At 46.1% G+C, this 23,689-nt stretch overlaps 1 protein-coding gene across 9 annotated transcripts in view; it reads left to right on the top strand.

Annotated features, from left to right (window-relative positions):
- The first annotated feature begins 341 nt into the window (after window positions 1-341).
- Window positions 342-23,689, top strand: part of Arhgap17 (Rho GTPase activating protein 17) — a 90,800-nt gene continuing 67,452 nt past the window's right edge. For 6 of the 9 annotated variants that reach the window (NM_001316713.1, NM_001122641.1, NM_001122643.1 and 3 more), the window contains exon 1: window positions 375-536. Coding sequence is in view for 6 of the 9 variants with exons in the window: in NM_001122641.1 (NP_001116113.1) it covers window positions 484-536 (53 nt within the window). In the remaining 3 variants the exon portion in view is untranslated. Of the gene's footprint in view, window positions 537-23,689 lie in introns of all 9 variants that reach the window. The other 3 variants (XR_869745.3, XM_006508201.4, XM_030242982.1) reach the window with 2 other exon arrangements.

Below are 23,689 nucleotides of genomic sequence, written 5' to 3'. Positions count from 1 at the left end.
TCCGCTCTTCTTAGCAGAGCCACTCTCGTCCGTCTCCGATTGGCTCAACTCCATTCCTCTCCGCTCACCGATTGGTTCGGCTCCACTCAAGTTCGCCCAGCTCTGCTCCGTCCAGCTACGCCTGACTTCTCCGGTTTCGGCCGGACCAAGCTCGGCTCCACCTATCTAGTTTCGACCCTGTTCGGCTCGGCTCTACCCACCTCGGCGCGGCCTCATTGGTCCCCGCCCTGAACCACTTAACTCCGCCCATGTTGGGTCCGTCCGCACCTGTTCCACCTCTCTGGTTTCGGCCTCTTTCGGCTAGGCTCGGCCCAACTCGTGGTAGGGGCGGGCGGCGACGCTGGAAGTGACGCGGCGAGGGGCGGGGCCGAATTGTAGCCTCCGTCACCGCCTCCGGGGCCGGGAAGCGATGTAGGTAGGACCCGCCAGACGGTCCCCAGTTCTCCTCCGCCCGCCTGCCGCGCCGCCACCGCCGCCGCCGCCATGAAGAAGCAATTCAACCGCATGAAGCAGCTGGCCAATCAGACTGTCGGCAGGCGAGTGCGCGGGTCGCGCCGGCGGGGGGCGCGCGGGGGGCGGGCCGGTCCTGCGCGCGAGGAGCCGGGGAGCGGGGAGAGCCGGGCGCGGCCCGGCCTTGGGCCCCGCGGGGCGGGGGTCTGCGCCTAGCTACGGCTTGGGCGCTGCCCATTGTCCTGGCCGGAGGAGCATCGTCCTCGGGAGACTCACGAGGGTCTTTACTCCTCCCTGTCCCCGCCAGCCGGAGCTCGCCGCCTGGTGCGAAAACTCCGTAAACTTGTGTGCCTCTCGCAGTGCCAGGCGCGCAGCTTTGGGGCCGGTGTTCTCAGGCTCTCCCCGCTGATCCGCTGTTGCAGCCTTCCTCCTAGAAGAGCTTGCTGGTCACTGGGAACCTAAGGGGTGTTAGGCTACTGTGGCTTGCCCAGTTAAGTTCAGCCCCCCTCCCCTCTGTGAAGGAATCGAGAACTGCAGTCTCAAAATCCAGGCTTTTGGGAGTTTGCTGTGAGTTCTTGAGGTCTAGAGGTTTGGAAAGCGAAAAGGATGCCTTTTCTCATCTCACCTTGGATGTGGTATTTTCTGACACTGAGTGAGTGCTTGACAAGAAACTGATTTTTTTTTTTTTTAATGAAAGAATACAGGAGGGACAGTAGATGAGTAGGCTGTAGAACAGGAACGATTTGCGGTTTTTAGAGCTTTCAGGAGGCTGTTGTCATGTGCTGTGCTATCTGGAACAAATATTTCAAGGTCTTGCAGGGCGGATAGCTTTGCCGAACCAATTTGCTGGTTATTCTGCACGAAGATAGATGGGTTTTTCACAGCTCTTGCTGTTACCCTCCTCCCTTAGCAGTTAAGGACAGTTTGGTTTGGTTGAAGCACGTGAGACACTTCTTTTTTTATGTGTACGAAAATACTTTTACTTCCTCTTGGGTTTTCTAAATTTGCTTTTTACAATGTTTCATTTCCCCCAACCTTTTGCTAAGTTTTGTTATTGAATTTCTAAAAAGAAAAATAGAAGGGAAGAAAAATCCCTCCATCATGTAATCTTGGTATCCTCTATCCAGACTCAGTCCCTGCCCCTTAAACCCACACATGCCTAGTTTTTTGTTGCGTGTAGAGTTAGAGAAAGACTAGGGTCAAGGCGAGTAATCCTAATGGCATGAACAAGAAATATGATGAGAAGTGATAATTTTCTTGTGAGTCTTGTACTCCTTGCAGATATGCATGGCAGAATCAAAACTTAGTGGCTGCCACAATGCCTTTGTTAGATTTGTTATTGATTAGGTTTCGTCCTGTGTGGGACAAGGGAAAGTTGCTGGTTTTATGCAAAGTCTTGAGAGCTTTCTGCCTTGAAAGCTGGTTAGGGTTTTGTGGGCCCCTGCTTCTCCTTAGTCTCTCTTCCTAGTTTTACATTCTGGCCAGACTTGCCCACTTTCAGTTCCCACAGGAGGCCTATGTTTCTTATATGTTAACCTCTTCCTGGAATTCCCATAAGCCTCTCTTACCACACCTGGCCGATAGATAACCTTTCATGCTCTTCACTTCTCTCAGTCTCCATGTCCTTAGAAGATCCTTGATGTCTTGGATGGGCACCGTCTTGAGGCCATGCGCTACCTGCTTTCTATCTTCAAACGTCCTCTTTACCTGCTCGTGTTGGCTATTTGAGCACCGGGAGAGTCTTTCCTATGAGTCTTGGATTCCCAGGGTCTGTGTGTGACTCCCATCCCAGGACAGATGACCTGTCAAAATTGTCAATTCTGGGACTCCAGCTTGTCCTGCATTGCCTGGTGCTGCGGAATTAAGTTTGGGAAAATATGAACAGGATGGAGTGGTAGTGATTCATACTGGGACAGTAATTCTGGCCCTGACCTTTGACTCTGTTTGAAAGTCTTTATTGCTGGATGCCAGGGGAAGCTGCAGCTATTACAGAGCTGTAAGGGTGTGGTAGCCATGAGACTAAAGTCAGAACATCTGTTTTTACTGGGTTGAAAATCTGTTGCTCTCTTGTCGTTGATTTCCTAGATAACTCCCCCCCCCCCCCCCGTGTGTATGTGTGTGTGCGCGCGCACACGAGCTCAAGTTTTCCCTATTTAAGTAACCCTAAGGGGGTAGGAAGAAAAATGGAGGCTAGAACTGAGAATTATTATTCAGTGAGCCAGATGGTTGGTACACTCCCATCAGAAGCAGATCGTGGGTGTCTTTGGGCAAAGAAGAATGCTTTTCTAGCACAGATTTCTCCCAGCTGTGATCTGGATAGAGGAGGAGTTTATCTGTGTAATCGACTACAGTTATCAGTTTGTGGAGTTCTAGGTGCTATCTTGCCGTGAGGAATTTCGCTAGGATGGAATGCTCGTGAGTAATTCCCCCGAGAAGTTTCATGGGCCTGGCATGGTTGAGGATTAGTAATGCCTAGAAAGGATGAGCTAACATGATGCACTTTGTGTGCAGAGGGTGGATGGATGAGTCTGTGGGCAAGGCTTATGGGGTGGTCTCACAGTGTGGGCAATGTAGTGGGGTGGATGTTTTTGTCACCTGCTCTTTGTTGAGTCTCATATTCAGTGAGCACTGAGTGAGGCTACACTGTACACCACTGTGCGATATTAAAGAATCAAAGACCAAGAATACAAACGAGATCTCTGCCCTGGAGCTTCCCAGTAGATACATGGAGGAGATGGGCAAACCCCAAGTCATTATACACATAAAATAAGCACTTGCAGAAGGATGGCAGTGCACGGAGGAGAGCCTGCCTGCCACTGCACGGAGACGCTCAGAACAGCTGCTCTTGGGAGGTGTGAGCAGGGCCTGTGCTCTCTTGCCCTCTCCAACTTCTTTCAGACTTGCTGATACCAATTAGGTCTCTTCTGGTGAAGAAAAAAAACATAATTCAAGGTACCCGAGCAGAAAAGAATTCGTTGGCCTGTGAGCAGGAGTCTAGGCATAGGACGGCTTTTGTTTGAGACAATCTCACTGTATGGCCCAGAATTCCCAGTCCTCCTGCCCCAGCCTTCCCAGTGCTGGATCTGAGGGCATTCTGGATGGTTCACTCTTTAGACAAACCGTGTTCACAGATTTCCATTATCCTCAGCGCAAGTCTCAGAGGAAAAGAATACTGTGTGACTGTGGCCAAAGTCCCCGGATTGGCTCTTGTTTCTGGGTCACATGCCTTTCATGGGAAATGAAATGGACTCAACCCCACCCAAATAGAGAGTGGAGGAGTGCTGGTTCCCTACGGTAAACTGGGGCACTATTACCAGCAGAAGGAGAATGGGCAGACACCGATCAGTTAAGCAAGAAAAGCCCTGCTGAGCTTTTGCAGTCTGGTTGTGGAAAAGGAGAAGCATTCTCTCACTCTTGGCTTCAGATAATCTAGAGAGGGCAGATGGTGCAGCAGGGAGTCAGGGGTGATGGTGGGCAAGTGTTGTCTGGATAGAGGAGACTGGACAGGAGGATAAGGAGTGTGAAGTTAGGAGCTGCTGTGGGTCAGGAGTACATCCCTGGCAGAGAGTCTGCCCTGAGAGTCTCAGGAGTTGTTCTGAGTGCTTTCATTTGGCAAGTCAAGGTCCAGGGAAGGACCACAGAGAACCTGAAGGGCCATGTTCTAATAATGGGTCCCAACCTCTGGAGTGCCTAAAATGTAAATTTAAGGGAACATTAGCTGATATTTAACTCAAGCAAGCACAGCAGTATTACAACATTACACTACTCAAAAATTTTTGAGGCTAGATGTGGTCTGTGGCTGTGTTGGCAACTGCTTATCTGAGAGGACCTGCAAGTTTCCACTTCCTGATTCCTTCTTTACCTGACCCCATGGTGCCATTGGTTCTCTGGCTCTGTGGAGAGCTCATTCTCACTGCTGAGATCTTTCATAGGGACACAGTAATCATCTCGCCTTTCTACAGCGGCGTGTCTTACCAAGGGCTGTGCCTCAGCACCTGGCCTGGTTCTCACCCACAGTGACTACCATTTATATTTTATGAAGAAGGACAAATGATTTGCCAGGCTGGCACATCTACTCGGTGACCCACACAGGACATGGTGTGGGCCTTCCGCCTCTGCAGCCCATATATTTCTAACCACAGAACTCTTCACCAGGAAAGGTGGCGTGTTTATGAACAAATGTCTTGAACATCTTCCGTGATCATTAAGCTGATGCACTTCTCATAAGGAACTCACAGCATTCTCCGGGCAGCTCTGGGGTGGTGTTGTTTATTCCTAATTGAACAATAAGGAAGCCAGAGATCAGAGAGGTCACAGAGCTGGAACATGACAGAGTTGTGGATCCAAACCAGGTTCTGACCTCAAAGCAGACATGCATGGTATTTGATTCATTTTTAGTGCTGCCTCCATCAAATCTTGGGAGCTGTGAGTTGGGTGTTACTGTAATAGCGGGCTTGCTACCTGAGGCTGTGTTTCCTCAGGGGACCCTAGGCGGTATCTAGATGCCTTTCTTAGGACAGATGCTCTATCACAGAGCCACATTCCAGCCTTCTTGATGGTCATAATTTGGGTAGGTGGGGCGGGAGTTGCTGCTGGCATCTTTTGCTGACATGCGTGCTGAACAGTGCCAACAACAAAGAATTATACAGCACCAGCCACATTTGTGCCGAGGTTTAGAATCCTGACTTAGTCCTCTTTAAATCATATATTCTCTGGACATATGAGTGGTCACAGCCAAACATGCACTGTTGGCTTGCAGGTCACAGATGTATTCTTTTTGTATTATTCGATGCTTGTACATTTATTGTCACTTTAAAAAATTAGTACTTGTCATCTGAAAAATATGGAACTCATGCTTTTTCTAGAAGAATCTTGGAAATTCTGTCAGGATCTGATATCCCTGTCCAGTACAGGTCCTGAAGCAAGCCACAGCTTTCCCATTGGGGATGGTCATCGGCTCCCTGTGTGTGCAGTCCATGGCTAATGGGTTTTATCTCTTTATATCCCTTGCTGACCTCTTCCTGATCATCGAGATCTTAGGACTCTGTCTAGGAGCAGAGGTAGCTGTCCATTACAGCAGTAGGAGTTTGCAGTCGAAGTGCATGGCTGCCTGCTGATGTCACAGTACCATGGTATACCCCTGGTACCATGTTGTATAAAACTTCTCCGTGAGGCAGCATTCATTACCTGGGCATGCCTGTCACATACCAGCTCCTTGCTTTGCCTGTGGGAACACTGTGTAGTCCTCACTGACTTAACAAGCGTCTTCCCACACGTGGGGTTTGCTCTACCTTTCCCCAGAGATCTCTGAACAAAGCGTCTGAGGAAAGCGAGGTCCCAAGCCCAGTGGCTTCCATCTAGCCTCTGATACAGCAGGCTAGGGAAAGGATCTCTATCTGAGCATCTTCTTAGGCTTTCTGAGGCCACCTTGGGTGAGTGGCAGGTTGTAGAATTCTAGAATCTCAAACAGCTTATTTACAGGTATATAAAAATCCACACCCCCTCCCCCCGCCCGGGTGCCGGAGAATTAAACACCAGCCCCAGAAGGATTCGGTCGCCTAGATCATCTTTATTTATGAAGGTAACATGGGACACTGTTGTGAGTCATCTGGTGACAGAAGTTCTGGTGCTGGGGAGAACCCTTCATGGTTTGTTGTTGTAAGGAAGGGTGTACCATGCCAGACTATGGAATATTTTGGATGTATCGTTCTAACGTAGGTGGATACCATGGTAACCAAGTAAAAATCCATTGAAACATGTTATGGCACTCCATCTACTGACTGTTTATGTAATTTCCTGAAGGCAGAAAGACCTGTGGTTCCAGATGTGGAGCCCCTGAGATCTTTGTTTTGATGACGGGGTCTTGCTGTATAGGCCCGGGTGGCCTTGAACTCATGATACTCCTGTCTAGCCTCCCATGTGCTTTGATGACAAGGATGTATCAGCTTCAGATGAGTTTCAGAATTCAAAACTTTTGTGTGTATTTGCCGGTGTTACAGGTAACCTCCAACTGAATCTGCCTAACAGCTCTTCACACCCAGCATGTTATTTCTGTAGCAAAACATGTGCATATAATTACCCCAAAGGATACATAAAAATGTAGCCATCCATGCACAGTATGTTATTGCCATCACAGGCCAAGTTTATAGTCAGTGGGCTTCAAGCTTATTTTTATATTTGTCCTCCCCACCCCCCAGGAAAAAGGATTGTGGATCTATTTTCGTTTTAGTAATGTACCTATATGATTGTCTATAAATCTTTTATTTCAAATAATGTTTCCCATACTCCAAGAGATTGAAACTATGTATGAGCAAGGCTCACACACTCAAGTTGCAGGACAGATAAAGAATTGAGGTGAGAGGCGGGTGTGAGGCTGGGGAGTGGTGGGGGCTGTTGAACACATCCATTTACAGGGGGGCTGCTTACAGCTCTAGCCACTTGTTGCCTTGGAGAATAAGCATATGGTTTAGCCACAACTCCCTGTTTTTAAAAAGAGGGACACACATACTCATCCATATATTGTGTAAGTGTATGTGCCTGTGCGTGTCAATGTGCACCACATGCATGCATGAGTCTGTGGAGGTCAGAACAGGCATCAGATCCCTGGAGCTGGAGTTACCGATGGCAGTGAGTCATCACGTGGGTTCTGGGAACTGAACCCAGGTCCTCTGCAAGCACAGCAAGTGTTGTAACCAGCTGAACCATCTCTGAGCCCCACATCTCCCATTTCTAATGATGCTCCAGAAGGCTGATTTTCCTGCAAAGTTTTATGATACTTAAATGTTAGCAACGAAAATGAAAACAATTCCATCCATGTAGGCCAAAGAAAACATATCTGCAAACTTTATCTGGCCTTGGGCTGTCTGCCTTGACCTCTAGCTCAGAGACTAATGCTTGTGGCATGAAAGGTTGTTGCCTGTGGAGTTAGGATTAGGCTACTCCTTAAGATGTAGATGGCTAATTTGTTTTGTCATTATTTGTTTTGTTTTCTTACATATTATGCTACTTTTTGCATACACGGTAGCTTATACTAAGAAGAAAAGAAAGTTGGTAGGTATTTTATTTTAGAACTGCCTTACTTTCTAGCCAATTGGAGAGTTTCCTTTTAATCTACCACTACCAGCTGAACTCAAAGTTATTTACCTTAGAAAAGGAAATGGAAGCCCTCCTTTAAAAAGAGCGCTGGAAAGATGGCTCATACCTTAAGATTATTTGTGCTCTTCCAGAGGACTGGGTTCCCAGCATCAGAATGTCCACTCACAGCTGTCTGTATTCAAGTTCCAGAGGGCCCAGGGCTGCCTTCTGGCCTTCAGAGGCACAGCACATACATGATGTACATGCATATGTTTAGGCAAAGCAGTCCTACACATAAAATAAAAATAGATAAACCTTTAAAGTCGGGGAGCCCCCTCCCGACTTTTTTGAGACAGGGTTTCTCTATGTCCTGGAACTCTGTATGTACACCAGAATGGCCTCAAACTCACAGAGATCAGCCTGCCTCTGCCTTCCAAGTGCTGGGACTAAAGGCTTGCCCCACCATTACCAACAAGAGGAGCCCTGTTCTTAAAAAGGATGACTTAAAAAAGGTTGTGCTATGCTATTCATTCTTTCCCAGACCTTAATGGTTGTACATTGCACACTCCTTGTATATTTGTTTCTGGACACCTACAGATGTGAAAATTCTCAAATGCTCAGGTCTCATATAAAATGTCATAGTGTGTGCACATAGCCATTGAAGTTGTTCTGCATACTTTAAATCATCTCTAGGTTGCTTACCATAACTAATATATTGTAAATACTGTATAAATGTTATGCTGTATATTTTAGGGAATAGTGATAAAGGAAAAAATCTGTTCGGATCAGAAGCAATTTCTCCCCCAAAGCACTGTTGGTCTCTTCTCTTCCCAAACCCCTCCCCTAGGTGATCTCAGCCCAGCAACCCTCACCTCTTGGGTGATGATTCGCAGTTTCATGCTCTGGTCCTGTATGACTCCACTCCTAGGTGATACCCCCATCTTAGTCTTGAACATCTCTCACTAAGTGTGCTGCAGACATTGAACTCATGGCCGTCATCCTTAAATTTGCCTCATGTTCTTCACTTCCCTAAACCATGGATCACTAGACTTTTGCTTATGGTCTGAATCTTACCCATCTTGTTTTGTCAAAGGCTTTTTGCAACTCACACAGTCACATACTACAGTAGTAGGGGTGAATAACTAGAAAGGTGAGCTGGGTGGCCCATAGAACCCCAAGAGTTGACAGTGAATTTGCTGGGCTAGGGATATAGCTCACTAGTGGAGTACTTGTGAGTTCAAGGGTTCTGTCCCCAACAACCTTAAAACAGAACAAAAATTTATTTTCCTTTCCCATGGATGCAAATGTCACCAGCTGGGGTTCCCCCAGCCATTTTACAAGTCCTGTTTCTCCCCCACATTTTGAACCCTGCTGTCACCGTCCCCAGCTTTCTCTTATCCTTTCATGTGCTTTCTGTTCTCGATGGACGTCCGTCTTTCCTGTCACCTTAGTCAGCCTCTCAGTTCTCACCTGGACGGAAGATTGTCTTACAACTTGTTTTGCTGGCTCAAGGAGCACTGCAGTGAATTGTGTGGAGTAACGTGTTCTGGACTAATATGAGTCTAAGAGAAATTCTAGGAGATAGGACAGAGCCACGGAAAACCTGTGTCAAATGAAGTGAGATCACGTTTGACGTGAAAGCAGTGTCCAGTCCCCTTTCCATCAGCTATAAGGGTTGGTGACCCTGGGTCACACCCTGTTGTTGATTGCAAGTTTGTGGTTGTATTGTTATTGGGTAGTAATTATCCTAAGAAGTCTCTCTCTTCCACTCCCTTCCCACAGTTTTCCTTTTTAGGTGTCTGCCTTATCAGAGATGCCTTCTGGGCTCGACATCCATTTGATCTCTCCTTTAATGTTTCATTAGCATTTCTTCTCTAGTTTCTCACATTCTTTCACATGAGTTGATCAGACGTCTGCTTCATAGATGCTTGAACCCATAAGTCCTGGAGCCCGTCAAGAGGGACTCAGGTGAACACAAGTATTCATTCAGCAAACGTTGAGAGGTGCGTGGAGAGTCTCCCAACTAATTGTCACCTGTCAGCGTAGACATTAGAAATTCACCAGCTTGGATTTCACACGGTCATTGGATACTTGCAGATATATGGGCTGAAGTGCAGCCAGACCTGGGGGAATACACCGAGTATTCCACTCATGGCACCTGGGACTGCTAGGATTCAAGGTGTTCTGTGTAGTACAGGGGTCTCTGACATGTGCTGGGGGGCAGGGGAATGTGTTCAGTTAGGGCTTCTCTAGATACAGAGCACGTGGGCATCACGTGACAAGCTGCTGGAGCCACTAGGTGACAACAGAGTTGCAACAGGACAGAAATAACCGTAAGGGACATGGCACTCTGTATTTTCTATCCTTTACTTTAATATCTTCTTCTGTTTATAAATCAGACAGACAGCCGGGTCTGCTTCTTAGTGGGGACAGTCCTCTCCAGCCTTCTTAACAGGGGACAGCCCTCCAGCCTTCTTGGTGGGGACGGCCCTCTCCAGCACTTTCATTTTCAGGTCACTTGTGCAGAGGATGGTGGTTGGCATGCACTATCAGTTAGTATAGAGTTTAGCTTGCAGAAATGTTAGAATTGGTGTGCCTAATTTTCTTTACTTGGTATTAACTGATAAGCATCTTTCCTCCAAAGAGAAATTTGGTTGCAAATTGAAATTCTGTTGTGTTATTGTATTTATCATCCACTTATATTTTTTTAGATTTTTTTCATTAAAAATTCCTTGGTAATCATACATGAGTATAATGGATTTTGGGTCATTTTTACTCCCATTGCCCTTCCTCATCTTTCTTCCTCTCCCGATGAACTCCCTCTTTTCAATAAGCCCCGCCCCTACATTCATGACTTTTGTTTATGGCCCCTGAGTTTAGTTACGGTTGTTTGTGTGTGAAGGAAACAGGTAATAAAGAATGATGCCCCCTCCACTAGCAGCCATTAACTGCCCACAGTCCTTCCATGGTGGGTGGGGACTCATAAATAAAACCTGTTTTGAGCAGGTTTATATGTCTCTTATTCAGACCATTGTAGTACTCTTATTGTGTTTGCATTTTGGGTATTAAGACTTAATAATGTACCAATGACATCCCCTGAATTCCCAGATATCAAGATTAAAATACAGTCTTTAACCACTACCACCCACTGCTAGAGACAGCAGTATTGGTGGCTTTTGCCTATTTGCAGCCTATCATTAATTTTCTTTTCCAATTCGAAGAGATCAATTATGATTTCCATGATTTGCAGACTGCCACAATCAGATTTGGGGGTCCTGTGTGGAAGGAAGCTAAGAAAGTGAAGATGCTTTGGGCTTGCAGTCTGGGAGCAGGTGTGTCTCGGATGTGTTGGGAGAGTGGTTAGGAAGCTGTGGCGCTAGGCTTAGAGGGGAAGATAGACAGACCTAAGTGATGGCGCCTAGACTGAGGGGAACCAGGACTACAGTGACCAAGCTGCAGAAGAAGCCCAGGAAGAACTGAGGACGTGTCACGGTTGGCTGCTCATTGCTGAAAGAGAGTGACTCTCCATCTGCTGTGTTTATAATCCTCTTTCCTCTGTGTTCTTGTGTCTTCCGCCTTCCCTCCGTGCTCCCACTGCTTCAGGTCTGCACATGTGTGAGTGCCAGTTCTGCACTGCCTCAGTAACTGATGGTTCTAATCTGGTGTATAGATTTTTTTATATATATATAAAATTCTTCCACGCCACTACATAGTCAGATAGTCAATTTGGATTTTTTTTTTTTTTTTTGGTGTATAGATTTTTAATCTGCAATTATCCAGTCCTTTTTATGTGATCAGGTTTTTTTAAAATTTTAGGCTCCCCCCATTTTTGTTTAAAAGGGGATATTGAGATTGCTTTTTTTCTAACTTTGAGGGAAAACTTATAATTCTGACTGTTTGGAGACTCATTCATTAAAATATTAATTGGGCCAGGTGAGGTGGCACATGCCAGAATCCCAGAACATGGGGGCCAGGAAAAGGAAGATGGTGAATTCCAGGCAGCCTAAGCTATATAGTGACAGCTTGATTGAAAAATAAAATAAATAAATTGGTAGTAATATTTTTTGGGTACCTTCATGTTATGCCCTATTAGTACAAAAGTAAATTAATTTATTTGCCACGAGTGCATGGTTTGGTTTGTCTGATGTGGTTATCTGTGGGGGAGCCTCAGGGAGATTTGGTAGATGCAGATCTTCTGGGGCCATAGGGAGATTGGGCACAGCACTTCTTTTTATGTACACAGACTTTTATGTGCCTCCCAAGTGTTTTCCTATTCTTGAGAACCTAACTACTTTTATTGGTTAACCTGGGTGATATTAATGTGTTGTGTATAATTGACTGGTTACAACTGGTCATTTTATTATATCTTTGGTTTATTAGTGTGTGTGTGTGTGTGTGTGTGTGTGTGTGTGTGTGTGTATACACTATCTATGTCTGTTCTACTTTTTTATTGTTTCATTTTTCCTCCTTTCTTCCTCTCCTCTCCTCTCCTCTCTCCCCCCCCCCCTCCTTTTGGAAGCAGAGTTGCTGCTCCCCAGGCTGGCTTTGAGCTGCACTCCCTGCATGATCCTTGTGTCTCACTTTTCAGAGTGGTTGAGACCATAGAACATACCATTGTGCAGTGACCTCTTCCCATGATTTCTATCCTACTGTTCAGGCTCCAAGATAATGTGTTGCTGTATTCTTATTGGCGGTATTCTTGTGTGGCAGGCCTGTGAAGACCTGGCTGCAGAAACATGATGAGGAATGCTTGACTCCTGTCTTACTTGGGGTTTCTGTTGCTACAACAACCCCCCCCCCCCCCACACACACACACAAAAGCAAGTCGGGGAGGAAAAGGTTTATTTAGCTTAGACTTCCACATCACAGTCCATCATTGATGGAAGCCAGGACAGGGAACTCAGACAGGATAGGAACCTGGAGGTAGGAGCTGATGCATAGGCTATGGAGGGTGCTGCCTACTGGTTTGCTTATCATGGCTTGCTCGGCTGACTTTTTTATAGAACCCAGGACCACTAGCTCACAATGGACTGGGTGGGACTTCCCACATTAATCACTAATTATAAAAATGCTGTATAGGCTTGCCCACACCTGATCTTATGAAGGAATTTTCTTAATTGCGATTCCCTCCTCTTAGATGATCTTAGTTTGTGCCATGCTGACATGAAACTATGCAGCATAAATCCTGTCAAAATGCTAGTAAGTGTATACTCTGGGTTACAGTGAAGTCTTTGCCTTAGTCAGGGTCCACTGCTGTGAGCAGACGCCATGACCAAGGCAACTCTTGTAAGGACAACATTTAATTGGGGCTGGCTTACAGTTCAGAGGTTCAGTCCATGATCATCAAGTCAGGAACATGGCAATATCCAGGCAGGCGTGGTGCAGGAGGAGCTGAGAGTTCTACATCTTCATCTGAAGGCTGCTAGCAGAATACCGACTTCCAGGCAGCTAGGATGAGGGTCTTAACCCCACAACCACAGTGACATATCTACTCCAACAAGGCCACACCTACTCCAACAGGGCCACACCTTCTAATAGTGCCACTCCCTGGGCAGAGCATAAACAAACCAAACAGTCTACAAACAGTATTCCTCTCTATTCCGAAGCACAACGTGTAGTGTGTCTCTTGAGTCTGTGTTATAAGGTTGGCAAGTGAGAATGTTTGCAGAAGAACGCAAACCTGTCCTTTAATGATACTTTCAGAGCCGATTGGTTTTGACCATTGGCCAACACGTTGACAGTCAGCTTATACTGGAATGAGGTGTTTTCATGAGTATAATCTGAGAAGGAACATGGCAAATATGATTCTCAAATGTTGCTTAGAGTTGAGGAGGAACCATTATAGTCTGGTGCTGAAACAGGTGAAAGTGAGGCTTGTAAACTAGGAGAAAGGACATCCTTCTTGAAGGTGACAGGATCTCAGCCCTCGGAAGAGTGAAAATGGCAATGTGACCTGCTAGGGAGGCCAAGCTGGGCTGACAGGTTTGCCTCTTACTTTTTTATTTTTATTTTTTTCCTTCGTGAACGTCCGTCACATCCCAGGTAATCCTCACCTGAGCTCTCTAGCAACCGTTCCCTGATGGCTGCTTGGAATATGAGTTTTAACAGGAAGATAGGGAGGGTGACTGACTCTGTAATCCTTTTACTTGTGATGTGTAGGGATGGGGGTGGGAGGCAAGGCTTCGCTGGATAGCCCAGGATAGCCCAGGATTGACTATGTAGCCCATGATGGCCTAGAACTCATGGCAGCCATTCTGCTTCAGCCTTCCAGGTGTTTGGATGGCATCATAGTCAGCTGGGAACTATGCATTTCTTTTAAGAGTCCCATGGGTGAAGTCTATTTTACATGGGCCCTCCATTCTGTGGGGCTGCCTGGCAGGTTGCTGGGTTTTTACTGCTCTGACTCCGTTTCAGACAAGGAACTGAAAGAAGAGCAATGGTAGATGGATTATTGGTGGCCGTATGTTCATGTTGCTCTTAAGGAAGTGGTTAGCAAGTCAAGAGGCAGCAGACTTAATTGTAGGCTCTGACTCCTTGGGTATTCTTAAAGAATAGAAGCTTTGCTGAAGATTTTAGGTGGAGGTCATAACAGTCCTCGGGCCAGAACTCCTCCCTCTGTCCGAGAGGATCTGGGTGTAATTTCATAGGCTCTAGAGGCATCAAGGCCAAGGCCAAGAACACTGAGGTGAGGAGACCTCACTTCCAATCTGGCAGCTCAGCAAATCCAGCAGTTCTCCACTAGAGCTCCATGCATGGCTACTCTCTAGAGAGATGCTAGCAGTGTTTGCGTGTGCTCTTTCACTAGTCTTCAGAACACTCGCTTGTGTGTTAAATGTGAGCTCCCCAAGCAGAAGTGGTCTCTCAGGGATGAGAACTCATAGTCATCCAATTATTTCCTCACAGAATCAGTTTTCTATGCACTTAGTTGTTCTTAAAGGCCAGCCTGGGGGGTGTGAGAGTGTGCTCAATTGAGCCCAAAGAGCTGAGGCGCCACAGTGCTGATCTCACACCTTGCCAGTGAGCATACTCTCTTGCGCTGTCTCTCTCGGTCTTATTCCCTCCCCCTCTTCTCCCTCTTCTCTCTTCCTCCCTCCCTCTCTCTCTTCCTTTCCCCCCTTCCCTCTCCCTCCCCTGCCTCCTTTTTCTCTTTCACCTCAGCTTGGTCAACCCCTGTGTTGTACTCCAAAGGCTTCTGACACAGCAGTAAAACACACCCCGGTATATTTAAGACATTGGCACATAGGAAAGAGGTATAAGACATCGAGGAAATAGCATATGACAAGAGGTGAGTTAGCGTCGTGGTCTAGTCAGGTTAGATATCACCTCACCACCATATGCCAAAGTAAATCCCAGCTGGATCAGGAGTTTTATACAGTGGTTGGGGTCAGTTCAGGGTTAGAACACTTACCTAGCATGCTTGAAGACACTGGTTCCATGTCCAGTATAAGAAAAAACACCATAACAATTAATAGAAACAAAAGCAGCTTATCATAGAAAGTATTTGTGGCTTGGCATAGAAGTGCAGAGAAAGAGCAATAGATAACCTGAAGATTTGAGCAATTAAATTTTGGGCAGAGCTCAAAACTGCCTAGGAACTCAAGGCCTTAGGTTTGGTTCCTCAGCACCACAAAATAAGTAACCTTGTCTGTTGTGGTTTCATAACGAATGCTATGTTGTATGCTATTTGGAAAAAAGCAGCCACAACTGAGGGCTACCACCCCAGTGCGTAAAGCTCTCACTTTGAAGAACACTGGCATGATGAGCAGATGAAACAACATTCATGGCTGTGTGCAGATGACTAGGACTGGATGAGACTCTTTTTTTTCTTTCTTTTTTTGGTTGTTTGTTTCATTGAGATGGGACCTTGCTATGTAGTTCTGGGTGGCCTGAAGTGAGTCTGTGTAGACCAGGCTGGCCTCAGACTCACAGCTCTGTCCACCTCTGCCTCCCCAGTGCTGGGATTAAAGGTGTGGCCACTGTGCCCGGCTGTGATTGTTTTTAGAAATGCAAAACTTTAAGATTCAATTTTTCACCTGCAAAATTGTGTGCAGGATAATGGTGTGCTGCTGTTGGAGGTTGGGAGGGTGTGCCGCACACTGCTGCTGGGGATGGAAATGGTTTTTACACTGCTTCTAGAAGTGTCATGCTGATCCTTGTCTGCTCTGACCACAGTCTATCCCTTCTTAGAGTCCCCTTCCTTCAGAGCGTCTGGTGTGACTGAGTCAGTCACGCCACTTCCTCTTGGACATCACTTTCAACACTTATTCCAGCTGGCCTTTCCTTTCATCTCTCCTGCAAAATGCCTGACTTTGGCTTCTCTCTTGTACCTGGGACGTGGGGTTGTAGTGCAGAAAGAGTCCAGTTGTGCAGGTTGGCACTGCCAAACCTTACCATCTCCAACTCCTTTGGGCCTTAGTCCTGCTTTCCAGTGGTTGGCTCTGGTTCCCAGTCCATCTTCCTGAGTACCTTTGCCAGACTTTCACTTTTATCATGGCAGGTACACCCACTCCCCTTGAATACCTTCCCAGTTTTCAGAGAAGACTGGAGGAGCTTGCTTCTGCTGGTCTCGTGGTCTAGCTGACAGGCGCTCTTCTTGGTTTCAGCAGGTGTGTCTTTATCCTCCCCCTCCCAGCCCTGACCACTCCTCTGCTCTGCCCGCCCTGCCCCCTCTCCTGCACCGAACTCTGTCTTCTCAGTTGATAACAGTTTTCTCCTCCCTTCTTGGTAATGACTTCTTGTCAGTGGCCTGCATCTTGACCTTTGATACCCATTTGGCTTATTTTTGTATCCACGGGACATAGCCTAGAGAAGGCACCCAAGAAATACTATTTTAATGAATGAATCCCAAACCAATTGAAGTTGAAATTTAAAAATTTTATTTATTTATTTTGGTTTTTTTTTTTTGAGACAGGGTTACTCTGTGTACCCTTGTCTGTCCTGGAACTGACTTAATAGACCAGGCAGACCTATCCTCCTGCCTCTGCCTCCCAAGTGTTAGGATTAAAGGAGTGTGCCACCATGACCCCATTTACTTATTTATTTTTATTTCATGTGTATGACTATTGCCTGCACGTGTGTCATGTAGCATATATGTGCTGTTGCCCGTGAAGGCAACATCTGGAACTGGTGTTACAGATGATTGTGAGCTGCCCTGTGCATGCTGGGAACCAAACCCAGGTCCCCTAGAAGGGCACTCAGTGCCCTTAACTTCTAAGCCATCTCCCCAGCCCAGAAATGAAATCTTGAAATCAGTTTTTCTAGGCACTAGAAAGAAAGTGGTAGCAATACTCACTTTTAGACAGATATAGGAAAAGTCATTGAAGTAGGTTTTGAGGGGTCGCAGCTGTCCTCTCCATCCCACGTATTGTCCTTCATCCCAGCCTCAGCTCACATCCATTGCTGACTTCAACTCTCCTGGCACCTGTCAACTCAGCCTTGGTTTCCTGGCATCTTCCCTTCCTTCTGCAGGGATTCTTTCTCTGTCCCCTGCTGTGGCTCTCTCTTGTCTGCATGGATGTGCCCAATGGCCTGTCTGCAGGTCCCTGGAACTCAGCATTCCCAGGGCTGGTCTCATTCACCCCATTAGATCTCTGAGATGCTTTCTCAGAATGAAGGCTTCTGTGTCCAGCGCGTATTCAGTAGATGCTCTTAGTGGTTGTGTGAGGTTCCTACTTCCCACTTAAAAGGGCTGCTCATCACCGTGGGGTCTGTTCCTGCTCAATCCACAGTTGCAGCACTTTCCTGCCCCCTCTGCAGAATGCAGACCTATTTGCTTAGACTCTCTCCTTCTCACCTGAGTCTCCTCTTTTTTGTGGCTTTTGATATTTTCTTCCTTGGCCTCTATCTCAGCCAGGCTTTACTCTTGCTGTGATGGAACACCACGACTAAAGCCTCTTGGAGAGGAAAGGGTCTATCTGGCTCACACGTGCACATCACTGTTCATCATCAAAGGAGTCAGGACAGGAACTCAAACAGGGCAGGAGCCTGGAGGCAGGAGCTGATACATGGAGGCCATGGAGGAGTGTTGCTTACTGGCTTGCTCAGCCTGCTTTCTTAAAGAACCCACCTGCCTAGGAGTGACACCACCCATAATGGGTTGGGCTCTCCCACACCAATCACTAATTCAGAAAATGTCCTATAGACTTGCCTGGGCCCAGTCTTATGGACAGGGGAGCAGAGGCAGAGGCAGGTGGGTTTCTATATAGTGAGTTCCAGGACAGCCTTCTCTCAGATGACCCTAACTTGTATCAAGTTGACATAAAACCATCTGGCACAGCCTTTAATATGTGCTCTCTCTCACTTCTTCCACACAGTTGCCTGGAGAACTTTCTGGAAGAACAGCTACAGTAATGATAGCTAATACTTGATTTTTACTAGATGTCAGCACTGTTTCAAGTTTAGTCATGTAGCAGCCTGTTTAGACTCAGCAAACCCTGGGAAATGATTGTCTAGTCCCTTTCTACCAGTTAGATAGGACCTGGCACATCTGTTTTTTCCTGTTTTTTAGGAAGCAGGCACTTTGCTCATCTATTCTTTGAATCTTTCAAGTCTGTAAGGTAGATATTCTTCCTAGCTTCATTTTCTAATAAGCACAGGCACAGAGATACCAAGTAATTTGTTCATGGTTTCTCAGGTCTTTGGTGGTGGCTAGATTTGGCTCCAGGCTTAACTGTTGGACATATTCCCCATCCCAAGCAGCTAGTATATTCCTGGGAAGAGGTTTCCAGATAAACTTATGGGTGTTTTAGGTTCTTTCTTCAGGGTTCTGGAGTAGTTGTAGACATTTGGAGTCTAGTGGGAAGAAGCCATGTTCCTACTTAGAGTGATCAGGGACCAGCACTGTGCCAGAACACTAGAACAATTGCAAGAGAAAACTAATATCCCATTTGAACGGCGTCCAGGTAACTCATGGGGGAACGATACATTTTCCCAGTAATCCTAAAGGTGAAGCGCTCCAGGCCCTGCCTCTCTCTCCTCCCAGTTCATCAGTTGACTTCATGAACTGATGTTAGTTTGTTTGTTTATGAGATAGGATCTCTGTGTAGCCTTGACTGTCCTGGAACTCACTATATAGAAATCCATCTGTCTCTGCTTCTGTCTCCCTAGGATTAAAAGTACACACCACCACTCCCAGCTACAAATTGATTTTTGACCGTCTTAGGCATATAATGACCACAGTGGCATGTAGCAGCTGCACAGCACATTGAAATTCTGTCTTCACCTCCTGGTTCATCTCTGAAACTCAGTGAGGAGAGAAATGAATGTAGGGCATTGGGAAACACACCACTTCAGTGGTTCTCAACCTTCCAAGTGCTGGGGCCCTTTAATATACTTCATGGTGTGGTGACCCCAGCCACAGTTATCCCATTGCTGCTTCTTAACTGTAATTTTGCTACAGTTATGAATTGTAAAATGTAAGTATCTTTGTTTTTGATGGTCTTAGGTGACCCCCTGAGAAAGGATTGTTCGACCCCCAGAGAGTCACAACCATAGGTTGAGAGCCACAGCATTAGTTTGACGTGATTGGCTACACAGGTTTAGTTTTTCTCCCCTGCTTAAATCCATTAAATGTTATAAGAGACATTTTTAAAAGATGATTTCTTTCTTTTTTTTTTTTTTTCTGTGTGTTGGTGTTATTGACTGCATGTGTCTATATGAGGAAGTTGGATCCCCTGGAACTGGAGTTATAGACAGTTGTGAGCTGCCTTGTGGGTGCTGGGAATTGAACCCTGGTCCTCTGAAAGAGCAGCCAGTGCTCTTAACCACTGAACCATCTCTCCAGCTCTGACTTAATTTTTTTTTTTAAGTCTTAGGGGGAAAAAAAGGAATGGAAGCCATTTAGCAAAAAGTTCCAGGTGTGCCTATTAAGTGGGTCACTAGACAAGGTATCAAGTACAGTTTGCTCATTCATTCTCTGCTAGATCAGGACAGTAGGACATTAGACTAAGCTTCAGAAATGCCATTATATCTAGCCTTTAACAGAAAGTGGGCAAACAGAATGCAGAGTTCACAGAAATTAAAATCTATCTCACTGTGACATGTTCAGAAGCAGAAGTCAAATGTGGTCAGAAAATAAAGCAAGTGTTTATATTTTCTGCGTCCCAGGACCCAGGGCTCGCAATTTACACAATCCCTACCAAACTGCGGGCTACAGCAATTACCTTGAGTAAGACACTGGTTCTCTCACAGACACACCTTTTGAACTGTAATGCTGAGGGCAGGGTTGCCTCCCCTTTCTCTCAGGGATGTTTGGGAGTATCTGCAGACATTCTTTCTGTGACTGCTGTGGAGGAGGAGAGAATAGAACACATTGTCACTCATTGCTACGTGGGTAGAGGCCAGGATGCTATGAAATACTCCACAGTGCTCAGGTCAGCCCCCACAGGAAGGAATTACCTACATCAAAATGTCAGGAGTGTCAGGTTTGAAAAACATTAAAATCTTAAAGAAACTAGCCAGCTAGCAGCCCAAGTTCCTGTATCCCAGGACCTTGCTATCCAGCACCTCAGACACCAGAGAAGTCCAAGTCTTAAGGGTTGGAAATTGGTAATCTTTCAGAAGCCGTTCTATTCGGAAAGTCTCCTGAAAAGTAGACAAAAATCTCTTAAATTGTTTAAACTCTTAAATTGTTCCTTGCTTATCTGCTTGAGTAGTAGGGCTGAAAGCATGGTATTAAGCCTGCCAGCCGGGAGCAAGAACACCCTCTAGATCTCTCTCCACTCTGTGTGTGTGTGTGTGTGTGTGTGTGTGTGTGTGTGTGTGGGCGCGCGTGTGCGTGCGTGCGTGCGTGCTGGGTGCAGCCTCTTGTTGTAAGAGCTCTTTGCTATTCTTCCCTAGGAGACTCCCTCCTGGCTTCTCTTCATCTGCCTTTTCCTCCCCACTTGCGGGGTAAATGGGGCCTCCTGGAGATGACCTTTTGGTCACTGTCTCTCTAAATACAACATTTTTCTCCAGTACTTCAGGATGCTGTTCTGTTGTCCCTTGGTCTTAGTGTTTCTGCAAGTCAGCCATTATTCTTTTTCTTGTTCCCGGTATGTCCTTTCCTCCTTCTATTTACTTTTAAGATTTATTCCATGTCTTTGATTTCAACAACAGTTTTTCTTGATGAATATAGAGAAAATACTGATGTTTTTCTCTATATTATCCAGCTTGGGGTTCTATGGTCTTGTTGGATCTTTAGCTTAATATCATTCATTTAAAAGATCTGTCTACTTGTGCCTGCCTGCCTGTCTGCCTGCCTGTCTGTCTGTCTGTCTGTCTGTCTGTCTTGTGACCCTGCGTGGGTGGTTGGAGCGTCAGGTGTTCTCTAGCACCCTCCACCTATCCCCAAGAGGCAGTTTCTCCCTGAGCCTGGCTTTGTGTTCCTCTGCTAAGCTGGAAGTCAGCAAGCCCTGGCAGTCCTCCTTTGTCTCCTTCCACTCAGAGTTGGGGTTACGAGCCTAAATGGGATACCCAGCTTGTTACTTGGGTGCTAGCATCTGACCTCCACTCTTGGCAATTGGGTAGCAGGTGCTCTTACCTGCTGTGTAATTAATTTGTTCATGGTTGCTCAGGTCTTTGTTGGTGGCTGAAGTTGGCTCCAGGCATAACTCTTAGACATATATGCCCCCACCCTAAAGAGCCAGTACATTCCTGGAAGGGGTCTTCCAGATAAATTTGTGGGTGTTGTAGGTTCTATTTTCAGGGTTCTGTAGGAGTTGTAAGAGTTTGGGGCCTGGTCTCTCCAGCCTCTGCTCGGTTTGTTTTTTAGAAAATTCTTAGGTGTTGACTCTACACGCTCCTTCTGTCCCTGCTTCCTCATTTCCCTACCTGGGATTAATAACGTGCATGATAGACTTTTGATTTGTATCCTTTAGATCCTGGGTCCTTTGTTCTACTTCTTTTCCCCTGTGTTTTACTTGGGAGAATTCCTGTACATTTCCAGATCCCTCATCTGCTCGTGTGTGTTGTTTGTTTGTTTGTTTTGTTTGTTTTTCGTTTTGCTAACCTCTTTTATACATTTGTCATATTGTTTTAAAGTTCCTACATGTCAGTTTGAGCCAGTACCTTTGCTGTCTCAGAGTTGAGTTGGATTGGCTGTCATAATGATACCTTCTGGGTTTTTGCTAGTTGTTTGTGAACAAATGTTTGAGGAAGGTGAATGGCATGCCCCTTCTGCTAGGCTGCTAGTGTGTTCACTTAGCTTGCAGTTGTTTGGGTCTTGGCTTTGTTGTTGCTTAAGGTAGTTTCCTCTGGGCGGGTCTTACATACCATGGCTCTGCTGCCTTGCCCCAGAACTTAGCAGGCCCGTGTCCATGCACCAAGGGCTCTCTTAGCTCTCTTGTTCTTCTGAGGAGGACTACTGCCTGATACTCACTTTAAGGTCCAGAGACACACAGTGCTTCTCTCAGTTCCCATTGTTCTTCAGCAGGCTCTGTATTCCTTTGCCACAGTTGTCCTAGAGGAACTGATGTATGTTAACATTGCCCATCCACTCAGTGGTCTGCTGCATCTACCTCTGCACAGGATAAGGCCAGGATAAGAGATTTCTCTGGATAGGACATTGTCTTGTTCTCTGACTTTGGCAGGCCCATATGTTAAACCTGAAAAGCATGAGAGAAAGACCAGTTCCATGTTTTTGAGTAAAATTGGAAGCAAGTTTTAATTAAATGCTAGCCAGAATGGTAGACTGTAGCCAAGACCATTCTGGAATTGCCAGCAAATGGCGAGGAGTCACATTTTGCAGAGGCTTATAAAGGCTACGTCTTTCCCACCAGGTCCAATCAGGGGCCAGCATACATCCTGACGTACTTCCTGCCTACATAACCTCCCATCTACATCTGATCAAGCACATGTGGTGCAGTTAGGTCAAACAAGCTTGTTTAGGGGAGTGAAAACCTAAAACATTCGCCGCCAGCATTTCAGTAAGTGTCTGTCCTTGGGCAAGGCGCTTACAAGGGTAGAGGCACTTTTGTTTTATGGCTCTCTTAGCCATAAAATTAAAACTTAAAACATAACTTCTGCTTATATACATACCTCTGCTTAGGTACCAGCCGTGCACTTGCACTATATCCAACGTTAACATCTCCAGCCCTCCGGTTAGATTGGATCTCAGAAGTCACTTTCAGGAAGCCTCTTCCGTATCCAGAACCTGTGTTCAAGGTTCTTCCTGTTTCTTCACTTTCTCTACAAGAGGTTTTTGCATTTTCATTTTTCTGTGCAGACAATTGAACCTAGGGCCTTGTATAAGCTAGGCAAGTAGCCCTCCACTGTGCCATGCCACATCCCCTGTTCTGCAAGTTAGTGAACTTGTCTGTGCCTAGGAGTCTCGTCTGTGAGTCGGGTATAGTAGTAGTAGCACTCCCAAGGCTATTCTGGGCTCAGTAGATGAGTATATTAGATGGTTTATAGCAGGGTCTTTCAGACCCCACTGCTGAAACCTAGGCAAGTTTTTTCCCTGCGCCTCAGTTTCCTCATCTATAGAGTGGGATAATAAAACCTTCATTACAGGGTTATTTTGGGTTTAGTGGAATTATTTCTGACAGAACACCTGGATCTCATAGAGCCCCAGTAATGGGCTCAGTAGGCTGTGATGTCAGAGAACCCAGCGTGCTGTGACTGCCCTGGCGGAGTGCTCACTGCCTAGAAGAAAAGACTTCATTTTCCTCGATAGTCTGTCAGGACAGGGGCCATGTCTCTTACTCACGAAGCGCTCATAGAAGGGAACTAAACAAATAGTTACTCAGTGACTGAATCATGAGAAGATTGTGTGGTTGAAGTCAGTGCCTCTGCATGGCCCCACTCAGTTTCCATTAATTATTCTGTAGGTCCTTTTGAGAACAAGCCGTGGGTTTGAAATGAGTTTTCTGTTTTGAGTGTCTGTAGTAGTATTCATCTACCAAGCACTACCCGACCTTTAGAAAAAGTGAGTAAGATTTATAGTGTTCCACACCCAGGGTCTTCCTGTTCACCCCTTCAGCACAGCCTCACCCAGTTTTCCAAGTGAACAGATTTTCCTTTCATTTTGTGAGCATGTTCCTCTTGGAACCTTCTGGGCTGCTTCTGATTTGTGGTCATTGTAGAAACCTGGATGAGCTCAGCTATTCAGGTTCTCAGGACTGCTTCTGTCTTGAAATGTTTGCAGAGACAGTCTACATGTTCCAAGAAGGTTTGGCTATTCTCTTTT

Source organism: Mus musculus, chromosome 7, assembly GCF_000001635.26.
Source record: "Mus musculus strain C57BL/6J chromosome 7, GRCm38.p6 C57BL/6J".
In the NCBI taxonomy this organism is placed as follows: Eukaryota; Metazoa; Chordata; class Mammalia; order Rodentia; family Muridae; genus Mus; species Mus musculus.
This window is presented reverse-complemented; position numbering and strand designations above follow the sequence as displayed.